The 18,350-nt window shown below is 43.4% G+C and overlaps 1 protein-coding gene across 3 annotated transcripts in view; it reads right to left on the reverse strand.

Moving 5' to 3' along the window:
* Positions 1-220: 220 nt before the first annotated feature.
* Positions 221-18,350, reverse strand: part of RSPH3 (radial spoke head 3) — a 44,803-nt gene continuing 26,673 nt past the window's right edge. The window contains exons 7-9 of one of the 3 annotated variants that reach the window (XM_080941849.1): positions 17,839-17,925; positions 17,413-17,531; positions 221-336 (exon numbers count right to left, since the gene is read on the reverse strand). In XM_080941849.1, the coding sequence (XP_080797975.1) occupies positions 298-336; positions 17,413-17,531; positions 17,839-17,925 (245 nt within the window). In that variant the 3' untranslated portion in view covers positions 221-297. Of the gene's footprint in view, positions 337-12,044; positions 12,207-17,137; positions 17,341-17,412; positions 17,532-17,838; positions 17,926-18,350 lie in introns of those variants that run through there. The other 2 variants (XM_080941850.1, XM_080941848.1) reach the window with 2 other exon arrangements.

The following is an 18,350-nucleotide window of genomic DNA, read 5'->3' on the forward strand; positions in this document are numbered from 1 at the left end:
GCAGACCTACTCCCTGGGTTCCTTCTTAAGTGTGCCCCCCACCCCCTTGCCAGCATGCAGTGGGGACTGTCACACTTTGCAGGACGTTTTGTGTGTTGGTATTTCTTCATTTTGAAAAGAGACCGTTTTTCTAACAATTGAAGACGATGATGTTTTAAGAAAAAAGATTTTAATGAATAATCTACAATAGGCATATAAATTAACCACAAAAAGAAAAAAAAGCCTTCACATTTTCACCCCCACCTCCAATTAAAAATAAGCCAATGGTTTCTAAGGCTGCTGCTAAAATCTTCTTGATCACAAGGGTGAAGCTGGGTCTGGGAACAACTTGAACCCCTGTAAGACACAGATATACAAAATATGAATTAATGAAGGACAGTCATCTGTTGAAGAAAACTAAAAGAGTAGCTGGATGTGTGATTTCCCATGAATCCCACTTCTCAGAACCTGGCATCCAGCCAAGAGTTCAATGAAAGTAGACTAGGGGGTAAACACTCCAGCAGAAAGAAACACACAATGCTTTCTTTGTCTAAAGATTAAATAGACTTAGCACTGCAGTGACTAAGCCAGCTGCAGCGATGTGTGCCTGTAGGTGATTCATGTCTGGGAAACTGAGGCATCAGGATTGTAAGCTCCAGGCTAACTGTGGCTGTGTCACAAGACCCCCCCCCCTTAAAAACCCAAACCTGGAACCAAAAGGTACTGAGTCACACTTGATGAAGTGCTGAAGCAGTTCTTTCTGATGAGGTAATCACCTCACCTTTAAAAACTATTGTAAACTTTATGATAGCTCGTATTAGCATCCACACACTGTGGCTGTGTGAGGACTAACTATAGCAGGTACACACAAGGACTGAAAACATGCTAGAAATAACAAATTGATGAGTCCTTTGCGTAATTTGCACATTTTAGGTTTTTTCCTTAGAGGAAGGCAGGTCTACCTGCCTGTTGGCTGGCTTGCCTGCCTACTACCTTATTTATGTCAGCCTCTGGCCTCTATAAGGTTGCACAAATACTTGTATGAGCAGCCACCCATATGTATACCCTTATACATACGAACATACACATGTACATATTTGAAATTTGAAATGATGTTTATTAGAATTAGGGACTTAAAAAAAAAACAAACACTTCTTAGAAAAATCCAAGCATAGCAACCACTTTGGCAGCAACTTTAGCCAACAAACAAAAGCCACATTTCTTTTGCTTTGCTTTCTTCTTCTGAGACAGGGTCTCACTATATAGCTCTGGCTGTCCTGGAACTCACTATATAGATCAGAGTAGCCTGGAACTCACAGATAAGCCTGCCTCTGCCTCCCAAATGGCAGGATTAAAGGCGTGTACCACCTATACTTGGCCAGAAGCCATGCTTCTAGACCAGTGGGGCTTCTTTTCCTGCACCAGGCCTTTCCCACCGAAATGGACTGTATCCCTTAAACCGTAACCCAGATTCACCCCTTTCTTCCTTAAGCTGCTTTTTTCGATGCTCTGACATAGAAATGACAAAGTAACAAACACAGAGTCTGCCTGTGTAACCCAGAGTCCCCTTCCCATCTCAAAGCCACAACAGCAGCTCTTTGCAAAGTCTCCTTGGCCATGACTGCTCAGTCACAGACTCTAAAGATCACCTAACAGCTTTGGGGACTCTTTACTGATCACAACCATTTCTTCTTCCAGGGACAGCTAGCTGTATGGCAGAAAAACAAAATGACAGGTTAGCCAGAGCAGGTGCTAAGTAAGCCACAAAAACAGCCATTAAGGGCTTTTTGCTGTCACTGTCAGCCTTGACATGCATTCATGGAAAATATGACTTTCCTTTTATATCCATATATGGATATTTAATCAGACCTTATAAAGGATATGTATCTGTCTCATACATATGCATATACATTCATTTATAAAATTTGATTTTTAAATGTGCATGGTTTAAAATTTATTATAACACATTGCCAAGAGGAGCTCTGAGTGACTCCTTAGGGGCAGCATCTGCCTGCCAGTCACCTCGTTGGTCCCCTCCCCATCCTGCTCTTCCGAATGCATCATCTGGTCAGTCCCTAGCTCCTCTTTCCACCTCCTGTACTCCACAGCTGTCTTCTTGTGGATGTCTCCACTCCTCACTCCCTTCTCTCCTACAAGGTTCGGTGCCCTGGACCACTGTCTCTTGCCCAAACACTTGTCCCCGAGCAGTTTACTTTTTCATCTAAGGAGTGTTTCTCTAAAACACAAACCCATTGGGCTCCAAGATGGCAGCTGCTGTCTTCCCTTCCCTGAAAGCTAGCTGCTGCTGCCACTGTCAAGAGGGTCCTAGTCTCTACTCACAGCAGGGAGGGCACATGGCTGTCCCCAAGTGTCAGAGGCTAGTGTATGCATATTGCATATCACACAGGGTGGAGTGCAGGTCTGTTTTGGTCATACTGTTATCTCAGAACCAGAGAGGAAGGGCCAGCCTGAGGCAAACACACACACATACATTTAGGGCACAACGGACAGTGAGCTGCATCTGTGCATGATACACGCTGTACCTTTGTTCTGGCATGCAGATTTTTTAAAAAGATCTGTTTATTTTATGTATATGTGTATACCATTGCTGTCTTCAGACACACCAGAAGAGGGAATCAGATCCCATTATAGATGGTTGTGAGCCACCACGCAGTTGCTGGAAATTGAACTCAGGACCTCTGGAAGAGCGGTCAGTGCTCTTAGCTGCTTAGCCATCTCTCCAGCCCAAGGCATGCAGATTTTTAGGGAAAAACTTTTTTTTTTTTTTTTTTTTTTTTAATGCAGAAAACAATCAGTGTTTGCTTTTTCCTTCCGAAAGTGCAGCTGTTTCACTGACCATGAACCCGATGCAGCAGAGGACACACCGTCAAATTTCCACTCCAGGAAGGCAAAAGCAGACTGAGCTTGCAGCCCAGTTTCTTCACTAGAATGTAGCTTTGTCTCCCTGTACGGTTTCAGACACCCGCCTCCGCCTTTCCTGACCTCCGTCTGTGTCTGTCCCTAGCACAGTGTACAGACCCCACAAAGCCTTACCCTCTTGTCTCAGTGTTTGAATATTACCAACTAACCTTATTTCCATTCTTTCCCAATTTTTTATAGAGCTGCTGTAATTATCCTTAAAAATATAAACATGGTATCATGTCCCACTCAAGATTTACTCCAGTTGTCTCAGGAGATGTCAATCTATGCAGGAAAGAACAAAGCATTTTCCCTATATAAAAATAATCTGAGTGTATACACATTTTCAATTAGTCCTTTTGAAGTAGATCATCTTTTGAAAGAATTGTTATTTCTCCACTTAATGATCTGAAAAGTGCAACCCACCAAATGGATTCATTTAGGTGTGTAGCAGACTGACGGACCGACATGCCTGCAAGTTGTTTAGACCTAGTTGGTCTAACAAGACAGCAGTTTTTATGATAAAAACTAGCTTTTTTTAACCATACACAATGTACTGGAATGCTCTGCATGACACATCAGAGATAATACTGCCATCTTCCTGGACCTTGTGAAGACAAACCCAGTGTCTCATGACTGGATAATGCAGTCAGGGCTATGACATTTGTGCATGTCATGTTTGCTCACTGGTGCTGGAACTGCCAGTCCAGCATGGTGGGTGGCCTTCCTGCATCTCTGGGCTTATGAATGTTTTTAATATAATTCTCTTGTGCTCATCTCGGACCTTAAAAGTATCATTTGTTCTTGGAGAGCCTTAGTTACCTTCATTTCTGTCTAAGAAACCTCAGGCTAATGTCCCATTCAACCTTTAAAAACAACGTAACAAGACATAGTTCTATGAAGACAAAGAATAAAATCTCACAACCCTCATAAATGAACTCAGTTCAGCATTGTACAAAGTGCTCCGAGTTCCTGCCATCCAGGGGAGTGTCTAAACTTCCATGGAAGCATCCCAAGGCACAGGCATAAAGAATGAGAAGCCACACTTTGTTTCTCCCATGGGTTATAATGGCTTCAGTGATGATATTAAAGAACCTGCTGGATACCGAGTGTTAACATTTGCCACAGGGAAGGTGGCAGCCTGGTGGGACTGTCTGTTTAGAAACTCAGTGCCCTGCCTCTGTTCGCCCTCCCTTTATGTTACATTTAGAGAAGCCAAATGATTGTGAAACAAAGACTAGAGCAGCAGCTGGCAGTGAGAATTTCACTACCATCACTGGGATCTACATTTGAGGTCGCAGGCTGGACCTGAGAAGGGGCCTGGCAGCAATTTAAACCGTTCAGAGAGCTGTTCCTCATTCCTCTTAGATGAAATCCTCGACAGACTCAACAACTTTTCTCAGTGTTTAAAAATTATGGTAAAACACATAAATAAATAGACACAAAAGAGAGAGATAAAAATGACAAAGTAAAAACCTTCCACCCAACTCTCCTCTGGCTAGAAACCCTTCTCTATCAGCTGATTGCAGGCAAGGTGTTCTCCGCCCTTTCCCTTCCCACCTTGCTGCAGAGGCAGCCTGCTCTTTCTGATTTCTCAGAAGTCAGTGGGCCCGAGGCTGGGAGAACTGGCCATCAGGGTCCTCTAGGTGAGGAGGTAGAGAATGGAAGATCATTCCTTGCCCCGCCCCCTCCTTTGGAAAGACACTGTCTGCCCAAAGCGGAGGAGAAGGCAGGGCTGGGTGAAGCTTGTTTGGGAGTTGCCAATGTTCTGATAGTGCTCATTTGTGTGACAAGCCAGCTGTGTGTCTTTTGACTGTGTGTCTTTTGAGTCTGGGCTCCTGGGGTGTGGGTGTGGGGTGTGAGGCCTTTGTGAAGCCGCTCTCTGATGGAAAGTCTGCCTGGACACTAGAGGTTGAGGACCTAGCCCCTTTGTCTCCCAGGGCTGATGAATTTTGTGCTGTACCACTGCTGGTCACTTGGTGCAGCAGCCAGCTCGGCCGTAATGCCCAAGCTATTTCCTGGGAGATGGTTAAAGTCACTAGGGAACTGTGGGAAAAAGGTGGTAGCTGTGTGGAGCAGAGTCGCTGGGAGGTCCTGCTGTGGAATATCCCGAGTTTGTCTGCTGTACCGTGGTGGCCGCTGCTTCTTTCCTAGTGTAGACACCATTGTTTACTGTTGAGCAGCACTCTACGCTTGGCAGTAAACCTATTCAAGGGCGGTGGGCTGCACCTGCAGGGTCAGAATCCCCAGCGCTGCCTTAGACACTTTCTCCCTCCTGGGCACAGGTCACACCCTGCTCTTCTCTCCCGCTGCCTCAGGCAGCCAGTGCCTTCCTGTCAGACAGGGCAGCACAAAGCACACAGCTTCGTGACTCTTGGCCTCTGGGACCCTGTCTTCTTTGAGAAGGGAGTCCCATCCAGATATCTGGAGACACGGCTCTCACAGGGGATGGAGAACCCAGTAACATTAAACAAGAACCTTCACAGCACTGGGCAACTTGGTTCATCCCAGTAAGGTGACTAAAAAGGGAGGCGGGAGTTAACAGAGAAATTGTTTTTGAAAGAATTTTAAGATGGCGTAGTAATCTCTGAAATAAGCCGTTAGAGGTTGTATTATTATTGGACAGGGTCTCAACATGGCTCAGGCCTAGCCTTGAACTCACTTTATTGATGAGGATGACTTTGAACTTCTGATCCTCCACCACGTCTACTTTATCCAGTATGGGGAATCAAATTCACAGCCTAATGTCTATTAGGCAAAGACTCTACAAATTGAGCCATTACCCCAGCCCCTGAAATAATGTGTTAGAGACCCATTTCAGAAAACAAATAGAGAACAAATTCAGGGAGAATCAAGGTCATGGGGAAAGACCTGAAAACAAGGCTCACACAAAAGAATTATAAATTCTATGAAGTAAAAAAGGAAGCAAAATGGTCATTTGCGTGGCCATCATTTGCAAGCTAAAGATGGGACTTGTGAAGCTAGAAGCCCAAGTTATCTGCAAATCATGAGGCTTGAAAACATAGAAAACAAATGAGTTGTTCTTGACAGACCGAAAGTCTGACCACACTAAGACAACATTACCTGGCTAATCCTTCCTTCATTTACTCATTGAACAAATATTATAGATCCTTCTATGTGGATACTGAGAAGTCAAACAAAATGTATCTTGGTCCTCAAGGGCTTCCCAGGCTAGTGAAACTGGTAAGAATGGGCAGACAAATGATGCTAACATCGTGGAAGAGACTGCTGGGAACGAACTTCAAAACAGGGCAGGCTGCACTCATCTCAGGACGCCACCAAGAATGCTCTGTGGAAACTAGTCTCATCATCTCAGAAGCCAGCTGTATTCAGTTTCACACAGTAGTGTCCACTAAAGGGAGAATGGCCACCAACTGCTTCTAATGGCTCTATATAGTCATTCCTTGGGCCCAGTGTGACCAAGCAACCACCTTTGTATTGGCAGAATATTCTGGACCCCTCCATTCTATGAATGGTTTCACTCTTGGTTCTATGTAACAGAGTTGTGCATGATGATACCATTCTCAGCTAAGCTTGATCAAATGGCTGGTGAGAGTTCTCAAGACACTGATATCCACTGGGTTAATCTGGCTATGGTGAATGCTGATGACAAGGCCATTTGTGACTTGGGGCCAGTCATGGGAATGTCTGCCCTCCCATGTCGGATAAGGGTCAACATCAGTGGTGTGGAAGAAAAATCAGCTTGCCAAACACAGGAATAAGAAAGAAGTTGGATGGTGATCTACAAACATTCTGGATGGGTGTAACTACACAATTTACACCCAGTGCCAAACAAAACAGAGACCCTTATTTAAAGATTAAGAATTTTAAGACACCAGATATAGTGTTGAAAGCCTTTAATCCCAGCTCTTGGGAAGCAGAGGCAGGCAGATGTCTGTGAGTTCAAGGCCAGCTTTGTCTAGAGAGTAAATTTCAGTATATCCAGAGCTATAAAGAGAAACCTTGTTAAAAAAAAACAAAAACAAAAACAAAAATCAACCAACCAAACAAAAGAATTTTAAGACAATGACATAGAACATATGTCTTGTTAGGAACCCTTATGAGTACTGTGTTCTATGTGGCTCTGCAAGTCACATGACCATGTGGCTAGCTCTCCGAGCTGTGATTATTGGTAAACTGAGTGGTCTTTGTGGGCAACCATCAACCAGCATAGAAGACACAATGTGAACTATGACATAAAAGCTTGGACACCACAAGCGGTGGACTTGGACCCACAGGTAACAAAGTCAACTGATGTAACAGGCCCTGTGGGCCAAGGTCTGCTGCTTCAGAGCTACAAAAGGCCTAGAAGATGGGGCATCTAGGAAGGATGCATACTTTGAATTTGGGGCTGAACAATGAAGTTAAAGTAACTTATTCAGTACCCATGCTTGGCAGACTGGCCTTCCAGGGATGCAGCTGGCCGCGTGGCATATGATGATTGAAGCTCTACTCTCTGCTGCCCAGATGCTGGCTGTTGCCAAGAGCCCAAGCCAGTGAAGTAAACCCCAGTGGAATTCAGCACAAGCCACTGGCTCACTTACGGTATACAGAGTCATCAGGCTTGTCATCCCAAGACCTGACAATGTCAAAGAAGGCACAACACTTCTATCTGCAGTAGATCCTACCCGCTGAAGGCTGCAGGACCGGATGTTCCTCTCCTAGAATCAAAAGGACCCAGCTCTGCTCAGCCAGAGCCGCTGACTGAAGTGAGGAGGCTCTCCTCGCATCTACTCTTCTATGAGTTTTCCTCCTTCTCGTGTGTGCTGCCGGCTGCTGGAGCCCCCGGAAGGCTTCACAGTGTAGTGGCCCTTGAGCTCTGATTCCTTGGTGGGTGAATGGGAGGCTGACACTGCTTTTCAGTTCTGGAGTACCAACTGGTTTTTTCGTTAATGCTGGGATTTCTTATTTTTCACTTTGTTCTTGTTTTACTTCATCAGAGGCATTTCTAATAGCTGTTTGAAAGTCACCATTGCTAGTTCCTGGAGCTGGTACATCTTGGCATGCAGCTTTTTTTTTTTTTTTTTTTTTTTTTAAGATTATGTTTTTTCTGTGACAGGTAATTTTTTTAAATTGGCATATTACATATTAATAGGAGGCGGTGTAATAACTTGACGGATATACATGGTCAGCAATGATCATGTTAACAGTTTTTCTATATCTTCCTTGTCTCTCTGCTATTTCTGGCCATCATGAGGCAAGTGGCCTACGCTACCTGCTACTTCCCACAATCTCATTTCAGGCCTGTACAACGGACTCACTGACTTGCAGACTAAATGCCCAGGACTGCAAACTGAAGTAAGTATGTGCTCCGTGTGAACCCCTGCAAGGGTCTGTCGCAGCAATGCAGTCTGAGTGCAGTCTCCACAGCAGAGCTGCTCCTTGGACTCAGGTTTTGTATCATTTTCCACACCTTTACTTTGAACATACCTGTCTCTTTGAATTTCATGTCTTCCCTAGACATGCACTTTAAACAGAGATTCCTTCAAGCGCGTCAAGTTGTATTTCTTGTAGATAGTATGGTTGGGTTATAGTTATTCTACTTCATACTCTGCTAGTCACTGCCTTCGAAAGCCGGAGTGTATAAGTCATTTAGGGTAACTACTTATGAGACTCCTCTACCATTTTGCTGTTTCCACAGGTCTTACTCATTTTAATGCTTCTGTTTCTCCATTACTGCCTCCTTTTTATATTAAATGTATGTCTTCCACTACACAATGCAATACTTTGCTTCCTTTTTATTATTCTCTTTAAAAATTCTTAGTGGCTGCTCTGGGGATTACAGCTCACATTTTAATTGAATTAATCTACTTTAGACCAATACAGGCTTAACTTGAATAGTAAATGAGCATTTCCTTCTAGGATCATCCTGTCTCCCCACCTGTGGACTGCTAATCTGAAAGTTTCTTCTGGATACATTAGGATCTCATTGGTAGCTTTATGATGACTGTTTTATTATGCACTTTCTTAAGTGGTAAAAGAAAAAGTTACAAAGTTAGTTTTTATATACGTATATATATAATTTTTATTGATACTTTTTATTTGCATGCATCTAAGTTACTATTTTTTTCATTTCAGCCTTAGTATTTTCTGGAGGGTAGGGCTACTAGTCATAGCTCTTTTGTGTCCATGTGTACTTGTGTGTGTACATATGTGTAGTGTATCCATGTGGTGTGTTGGGACTGATCAATTTTTTACTATCTGGCAATGTTTTATTTTTTGTTCAGTTGAAGAGCAGTTTCATTGTCCCTTACAATTCCTGACTCACAGTCCTTCTCTCTGAACGCACGGATGTCCTCGTGCCTTCTGAACGCAGTGATGTCTGTACAGTGTAAAGTCACTTGACAACCCGAGGAGCACGTGCACAGGATGAGTTATGTTTGCCTTGCTACCTTCACAGTCTCCCTGGCCTCTTGGAACCCAGTGGCACATCACCGTGTTGTCTTTACTCTGTGGAGGGCTCCCTAAGCCTCTCGGATGGGAACCAAGTACTTTCTACCATATATAGCCATGTGCCTACAAATCTTCCAGACTCTCTTCTGTCTGGTATTCCTTGTTCACATCGAGGAATGCCTGATGGCTTTGGGCAGGTCTCTGAGACTCTATTCATTAGCTTTCTCTCATTTCCTTCCTGTTCCTCGGAGTGGATTTATTTTATTTTATTAATTCTGGTTTCAGGGATTATTTCTTCACAGATCAAACCTGCTTATGGAAGTTCCAGAGAGAGGCTTTGATTTTAGAGTCTGTACCTTTGAACACCAGAATTTCTACCTGGCTTTCTTCTTCTTGGTTCCGAAGGGTACTTTGCTGTCTGTGCACCACACGTGTGCTTGGTGTGTGACGAAGCCAGAAGGCAGCATTGGATCCCCTGGGACTGGTGTTGCAGACCATGTGAACCACCATGTGGATGCTGGGTACTGAGCCCTGGTCCTCTGAAGAACAGCCTGTGCTCTTTTACCTAAGCCATCTCTCAGCCCCACTGGTTCTGACTTTCACTGATTTTGCTAGTGGATGAAATCACATTCTCACACACTAGTTCTCAGGCACTGTTTCCTTCAGCTCTTTGAACATGTAGATGATTCAAGTAATTTTTTCTGTAAGCTGAAATCTGGACTTCCTCACATAGCTTCTTCAGACAGACCTTTGTTCCTTTTCATGAATATACTTTCCAATTTAAAATGTTTTGTTAAAATTTCTTTTAGGTAAGTCCTGGATATTTCTGAGTTAAGTATGACATAGTACTTTAGAAGACAGATTCTTTTTTTTTTTTTTTTTTTGTTTTAAAGATTTATTTTATGTGTATGAGTACATTGTTGCTGTCTTCAGACACACCAGAAGAAGGCATCAGATCCCATTACAGATGGTTGTGAGCCACCATGTGGTTGTTGGGAATTGAACTTAGGAGCTCTGGAAGAACAGTCAGTGCTCTTAACCACTGAGCCATCATCTTTCCAGCCCTGGAAGACAGATTCTTGTCCCATCCTTACTTTGAGTTTTTTGTCTCGGTTTTTAATTTTATCTTGAGAAAAAGAATAACTGTAGCTGTTTTCAGACACACCAGAAGAGGGCACCAGATTCTCGTATAGATGAGTGTGAGCCACCATGTGGGTGCTGGGAATTGAACTCAGGACCTCTGGAAGAGCAGTCAGTACTCTTAACTACTGAGCCATCTCTCCAGCCCATATTTTACTCTTTATAATAACCTTCTTGTAAAAATACTGTCAAATTCTCTTCTCTGTTCTGGGTGACCACTAGAATCTGTTCAGTAAAGTTAGTGGGTTGGCAATCAGAATACATATTTAAAATATCCCTTTCCAAACCATTCTTATGTGTGTTGGGGGGCAGTGCATGCCACTGTGCATGAGGAGGGAGGTCGGAAGACAACATGCAGGAGTGAGCTCTCCCCCTCCTCTGTGCATGCCTTGGGGAACTGAACTCAGTTCCTGATGAACGGTGTAAGTGAGTCACAAAGTCTTCCATCCTTTGCTGAGAGGCTCTACAGAGGTTGGGCATGCCTCCAATGGGCAATGCCATCTCAGGTCTTTCCTGGGCACACACACAGTCATCCTCCACACAGACCCCAGGAGTATGTCATTGTTTCCTAAGCTCCCGTGCCCATCGATCACAGGTTCTCTACTGCCTCTTACTGCTTCTACTCTAGCCTCCATCTTAGGTAGTCATACTGTATATGAGTATGTTGAGTTATACTCACGCCCGATTTATTATTTAATAACAATGCCCTGGTTTATCAATGAGCAAACTCTGAGTCAAGTCAAATAAAGTCATGCCCTAAACATGGGCTTTTCCAGGGAGCTAACCCAAAGTCAAACAGTGACAAGGATCTTTGGAATGTGGTGTTGTGGGACATTGAGCCTATCTGACTCCCTTCAGTGGCTGCTAGGCTACCTGTCAGCTGTCATTGCCCGAGTCTGCTGGTCTCCAGGGCCTGGGGCTGAAACAAGACTGAGACAGGGAAATTTGAGAGGCCCTTATTCCAGAATTCAAGGTGGTGGTGGCTGTGTGTTCCCCTCCACATATGGCAGGTAATTCCTGTCCTGTGCCATAATACAATGTTTAGGACTGAAGACTGTATAAACTGTTTTGTTTTAGCCCAGACTTAAACTTCAAGAGACATCTTCCCATGCTTCTCTCTTGTGACTGTTAGCTCCATGCTGTGCTCACAGCAATGGCTTTCCCCTTGTATGTCACCTTCAACATCTGTGCAATTTTACCTAAGAGTCAACACAGGACTATGTTAGAGCAGGTCTGAGTTGTAGACCTTGTGGTGTTGCACTTACTCAACATCATTTTACTTCTTCCCATGTCCTAGACCAGTGGTTCTCAACCTTCCTAACACTGCAACCCTTTAATAGAGTTCCTCATGCCGTGGTGACCCCAACTATAAAACTATTTCCATTGCTACTTCATGACTTAATTTTGCAAGTGTTATGAATTAAAATGTAAATATCTGTTTTCTGATGGTATTAGGCAAACCCTGTGAAAGAGTCACTACTCTCAGATATAGAACAGTGGTTCTATATGATGTGTCTGTATGTATTTGAGAAAGAGGATGTGTGTTGATGCTACCTAACTCACAGGGAATAAGAGTCTTAAAGTACTGCAAAGTGGTGAGACTACAGGTCCAATGGCATCTGGGCTTCAGAGACACATGAGAAGAACCAGAATGAGTACAAGTTTCATAGCAGTGGTTACAGGGCAAGGAAGAGAGGCTGCAAAACTCTGGCACAGGAACAACCGGGAGGAATGGAATCTCACTGAGAGAACATCTAGGGAAAAAGAGATTTATTGGGTTATATGTGCATGCTGATGTAATAAAGTTCTGCCCTCTGTAATCACAATTGAGAACCCCTAATGATTACACCTAAGAACAGGAATGGTAAGGCACTCAGCTTTTTCTATCTGGTGTACATATGAATGTGTGTGAATGCTTACACCACGGAACCTATGTGGAGGTGATGACAACCTAAAGGAGTCACTTCTCTCCTACTCTGTGGGTCTCGGAGTCTCAACTCAAGAGTGTCAGGCTTAATAGCAGGCACCTTTACATGTGCCCTGGGATAGCTTTTAACTGGTATAAAAGAACTCCTAATGACAGTGTCAAGAGCAGGCAAGTGACTAAGCACTTAGCACTACCCAGCCAGGGGTGACAGAACTGAACAGAAAAGAACTGTTTCCTACTCATGAGGTAAAAACAGCCTCAGTTTCAGAGTGAACAGGGAGAGATTAGGGCTGGTGATGTAAGTTAGTATGCAAGGTGCTTGCCAGCAAGTCTGACAACCTCCATTTGAAGGCTAGGGCCCACAGGAGAAGAAGAATGACAGATATGATAGTAACAAAGAGAAGCTGACAGGAAGGACATCTGTTGAGGATCCAGAGTTGGGGCGAAGACTGAAGTCACTGAGTATAGCAGAACTCCGTCTACAGCAATCGTGAGTGAGTCTGGCACCCGACTAAGTTGGCAGATGACGTTAGAGCAAGGTAAGTCTGCAATGGGAGTCTGGATCTCCAAGGACTGCAATGCATTTTTAAACAACTGCTCTACAAGTTATTAAATCAGCACACAAAACCACGAAGCTTGCTCACTATGGCATTTCAACATGTCATTATACACTGCTCTTATCCTTCCTCTCCTAGACTCTTCTCCCCTTGGCCCCTGCCCCTCCCCTCATCTTGCTGGTCCCCCTCTCCCCTCTTCTCTCAAATATTCCATCACCATCCCCTTCAGTATCTTTTCTACTTCTCTCTCTCTCTCTCTCTCTCACACACACACACACACACATGCTACATATACACAAGGCAAATACAGCAACACATGTACACACATGTATACAAAGATAAACACACACAGATATACATACAGACATAAAAAGAGATATACACAGATGCACACACACAATTCAAAGCTAAAGACTACAAGTAAGAGAAAAAAATTGGCATCTGTTTTTCTGGGTCTGTCTTATTTTGCATAACAATACAATAACCAGTACATCGCTTTTCCTACTGGAGTGATGGCTTCTCTCTATGGCTGAAAATCTGTGGCACAAGTACATAATAAAATTGTATCTGCATACCAAGCTTTCCTATGGCCATTAAATTACATAGAAAGTTGAACTCAAGTTAACAGTTACAGTGTTTTAATGACCCCTAGTGGTCATATGAATGGAATCTAAGTATTAGAAGACTGTAACACATTTAAAACGCCTATTTTCTAAAAATCAGTATACTGACAAGTATTTACTTTGAACTTTCCTTTCACAGTTAGTTGAAATTACCAGATTCCCTAGTCAGTAAAGAGAGAATGGGCTCTGGCTGCTGGTTCTATCTGGGAAAGTGAAGCCTAAGCTTAGGCGCTGCAGAGCGGCTTCACATTAGGTATGTTCAGGAAAATGGCCAAAGCTACTCTGCTATACAATACATAAAGATAAACGAATAAGGGAGAACATATCAAACTTTCTAGAATGGGCAGAACATATGGAATGAAAATTAGATAAAGCTGGATGATGTAGTTCTTGTTTTTGCCAACATAAGAAAATCAGACTTTGCTGGGATAGAAGAAAAAGGCAGCGGAAACCCACGAAGTGAGTTCTTTTCCCAGTTTTACAAAAGAGAGCTTTGAGAAAGGAGTCCTCTGAAGTGAGGGTTAGCTGCTTGTAGGTAGATTCCATTCCAGAAGGTGTGGCTTGAGCCAGTCCCTGCAAGTTCTTGGAGGAACTTTGAGGCTGTGTTTGTCTCCCTCACATGGCTCAAACCTACAGATGTTAAGTAGGGAAAATGACATTCTAGCTTCTCTCTAGTTATGTGGGATCAAAGCCATGATTCCAGTCTGTGTACGGTGACTACACAGTCATTGCTTACCCTGGCATCTCAGCGCTAGCTGAGACCACAGGAAGGATGGGTTCATAAAAGGAGTGTTAGCAAATGTCAGTAAAGTCAATGGAGTTGAAGGTGTCTGTTCATCCACCCGTTTGTGCATCTGCTTGTGGGTATGGTCAGTCATACAAGGAACCTTAGCTTGCTGCCTTCTCTCTACTGCAACTGTGCCCGAGGAAACTTCCTAAACCACGAAAACTCAAACTTTTAATATCCTTGTTTCCATATAATATAAAGGCGGTTCCTTTTCTCTAAGGTACAGTACCGTCATCTCTCACTTATCTGTTTCTTCCTAGAATGGATGATGATAAGGCTAAGCCTGTTTCAATGTGGAATTGCACACAAAATACTTCAATAAATTATGGAACTGTACAGCATTCACTGTGTATGCAAAACACCTGAAAGTGCTTGAAGGCACATGGCTGAGAAAGTCACAGCCCTAACAGGGTCTCACTACTGCTGTTTGAATTGGCACAGTCTCACTCCAAGCTTTATCAGAGAAGCTTCTCTTTGTAGAAAACAAACTCAAGGTGGGCTCAGACATTAAGAACACTGCCTGCTTTTCCAGAGGTCCTGAGTTCAATTCCCAGCAACCATATGATGGCTCACAACCATCTGTAAAGAGATTTGGTGTTTTCTTCTGGATGGCAGGCATACATGCAGGCAGAATACTGTATATATAATAAATCTTTAAAAAGAAAGAGAGTAACTTAAGGTGCTGAAAACAACTGGTGGTTCAGCCCTACACAAGGCATTTTACACCACCCCCAAGGCTCAGCCACAGTACAGGCAATACAGACAGGCAGGATGACTTGAAGAGCTGGAAGACACACAAGGCTGTTTAAATGCCTCTGGATACAACACAGCTGTCATAATCTTGAACTCAGAACAGCTGCAATCATCTGTACTGGGGCTGCACAAGACTGGACCAGCAGCCATGAAGGGGGAGGGCCATGTGCCTCCTGCAGCGCTATTGGCTACTGACAGACACTGGGAGAAGGGGTCATCTCTTTAGTTGTACCACTGGGGAGCCCACCAGGCCCCAAAAGACAGTTCCAAACTCATGGTCACACAGATGGCCCTAGATAAACTCAGTGGGTCACAAAACAAAACAGACACAGATTTGGGAAAGGGTTTGGTAGGGAGCCAGAAAGGGCTGACGGGTGGGAAGGAGATAAAAAAGTGTGTGGAACATAAGTAATTCTAATGAATTATATACAAGTATGAAATTATTGAAGAAACTGTTGCAAATGTTGAATGGACTAAATTTTACAAAGGACATTAACAGTTGTGAAAAGCAATTATCCTTAAGTTAATTTTAAATAACTTGTAGTTACTTTAAACTAGTACTAGTTTTTAAATTATAAAAATATTTTTATATTTTTAAAAATTTAATTAAATATTTTAAATGAAAAATTAATTAAATTTTAATTAGTAGTAGCAGTAGATAATAATGAGCTGAATGTTTCACATTCTGCAGAGCAGTAACTCACTTAAGTTGTGGTCAGTGCCTCCCAAGGGCAAAGGGCAGAGGAGGAAGCTTATGAGGTTGGAGTCTTGGCCAAGGCTCTGGTGATAGTGCTATAACTCACTGCATCTGTTACCTGCTGCAAAATCACTCTACCTTCCTAGCTCTGGCATCTTCATTTGTAGCATCTACTCAAGACGGCGACACCACCAGACTATGAGAGCCCTGTCTTGTTCAGGACTCACTGTACCCCTAAGGTCTGTAGCTCCTGCTTGGTACCCATTCATGTCTGCTGGCTGACTTAGCTAAAGGAAGATAGAAATCTAAATGTGATTACACAACTCAGGAAGTTTCCATGATGTTTAAGCAGTATTGTGATATAATACACAGAGAGCTGGGTACACTCATTTTATATTTATAATCACATACACTCTTGCTCTGGTCTTAAGAAATTACAGAGGATTGTGAGTAAGTCATAGCACTTCATGACTAGAGTCTCTCCATGACTGAACGCTTGCCTGACAATGCAGGCTTCAGTGACCGCCAGCAGCTGGCTGAGATGGTACTCTGTGCCTTCCACTACTGCAGGGAATGGTCTAAACCAGCTGAGTTAAGAGTCAGCAGTGACTCCTCTATATGCTATGGCTTTCCACAATACACAACACCTTGCAACATTTTTAAGAGACAAGCAACTTACGTTAATTAGTATGGAAAGTCATACTATTTGGTAAAGAATAAGATAAATAAACAACACATTTTTTAGTTACAAAGTGAATGTTTATATTTCCTAAATGTTGAATCATGCATGAGCCTAAATAGCCCACAAAAGGTCTGGGCACTTCCAGCCAGCTGGCCACAGAGGTTGTGTGGAGGGAGGGGACTGCTTTGCTTTGATTGGTGCTGCCTGAAACTTCTCTATGGATGAGATATGAAAAAGAAAGATGCAAGAAGCAACAGGTCCAGATCAGTCAGTGAGACTCTGTCAAACACTGATGCTGGAGGGGTGGCTGTTTGATTTTCTACAAACAAGGGCTCAGGTTTTGCACCCCAGCCTTCAGGAGAATGCTTAGGTATTCTTAACAGAGAAGACAAGCTTGATGGCTGACAGCACCTATTATCTCAGTGAGACAGGAGACCTACCAAAGACAAGTTAAGCCGCAAGAGGAGGAGGGTTGAGATACACTTACTAGTTTATATATATTATATATATATGAGACATATATACAAGATTCTTATTAGTAAGACAGCATGGCCTTTGAATATTCTGCTAAATGAATGAAAAAGTGCCATTTTTATTAGTTTTATTTTTTTAATCATAATTGATTTGTTCAGTCAACTAGATGAAAAGATCTGGTGGCTGAGTATCACACAATCTCTAAGTCTGGGTCACACGCAGCAGTACCTGACTTGCATTGTTACTGAGCAGATGTTGAGCTGCTCTCTGGCTCCAGTGATCCTGGTTGTGACGGCTCCTCCCCTACAGACTCCCTTAGTTCTGCCTGGTCATTCTGCCGTAAGGGGTCCCCCTCGTCCACAGGCTTCCTTTCTTGGAATGGTGTTGCCTGTGAGGAGTCTCTGTTTAAAAGTGGCTTCTGGGTGTGGAATGTGGTTGACTGCTGTAATTCTAAACTCACCGAGGGATCTGTCACTGTGTCAGGACCATTAAACACACCATTCGGCCCCTGCGCAGACTGTGCGGTTTCCTTACGCTCATAATTGGTTATCCTCCTTTCAACCACTTCACGGATCAGCACTGAAAAGTTGAGGTCATTTTGAGTTTCCATACTTTAGAGTAGAAATATCCCCTTGGCCTCCCCCACCCCCATCAGCCTTTATACATTTAGCACATACAACTATCAGTTAACACTTTGAATAGGTTATGTCTTTCTGTCTTTGAAGCAACAACAGAGATGATAAAATCACAGGAAAAGCAGAACAATAGGGTGGAAACTGGTAATACAGCTGACAGCCTTAAGGTTTCAGAGCCGTCGCTAACAGTAGTGTCCCTCGCTTGCACATCGTGAAAATCTGGGACATGGCCTTTATTGAAAGTAACTTACTGTCAAGCACAGTTCTTCCCACCATGCTGTGTTCCATGGATTTCTCAACTTCATTCATCAGCCATGGGAGGAATCCTACCTCAATATCTGCAATAAAGAATTTCATTAAGTCATTTCTGCAAATCCTTGTATACAGTGTTTTCCTAATGTAACACTGCTCAGCACCACTGTTTTTCAACATAAAACGTTAAATACACTCAAAAAGTAGCAGGAACGGGGATTGGGGGCACCTCTATGTAAATGCCGGGGACCTCATGAAAGCATCACCTGCAGGACCTGGTTGCCAAGGCCTGAGAGTCCAGGGATTGCTGGGGCAGACAATGCCAGCCAATCAGGAACTGTTGTGAAGAGATGCTTTCTTGGGATCAATGGGACACGGGTGGAAGGGACTAACGGAGCTTGCATCAGTGCTCAGAGGAGCTGCTTGCTCTTTCCCACTTGCTCCCTGAGTCTGTGTAGTTGACTCTGAGTTGCCTCACCTCCAACCCCCAAGGGCAGGTAGGGTCAGGAGT

This window comes from Micromys minutus (genome assembly GCF_963924665.1).
Source record: "Micromys minutus genome assembly, chromosome: 30".
Classification (NCBI taxonomy): Eukaryota; Metazoa; Chordata; class Mammalia; order Rodentia; family Muridae; genus Micromys; species Micromys minutus.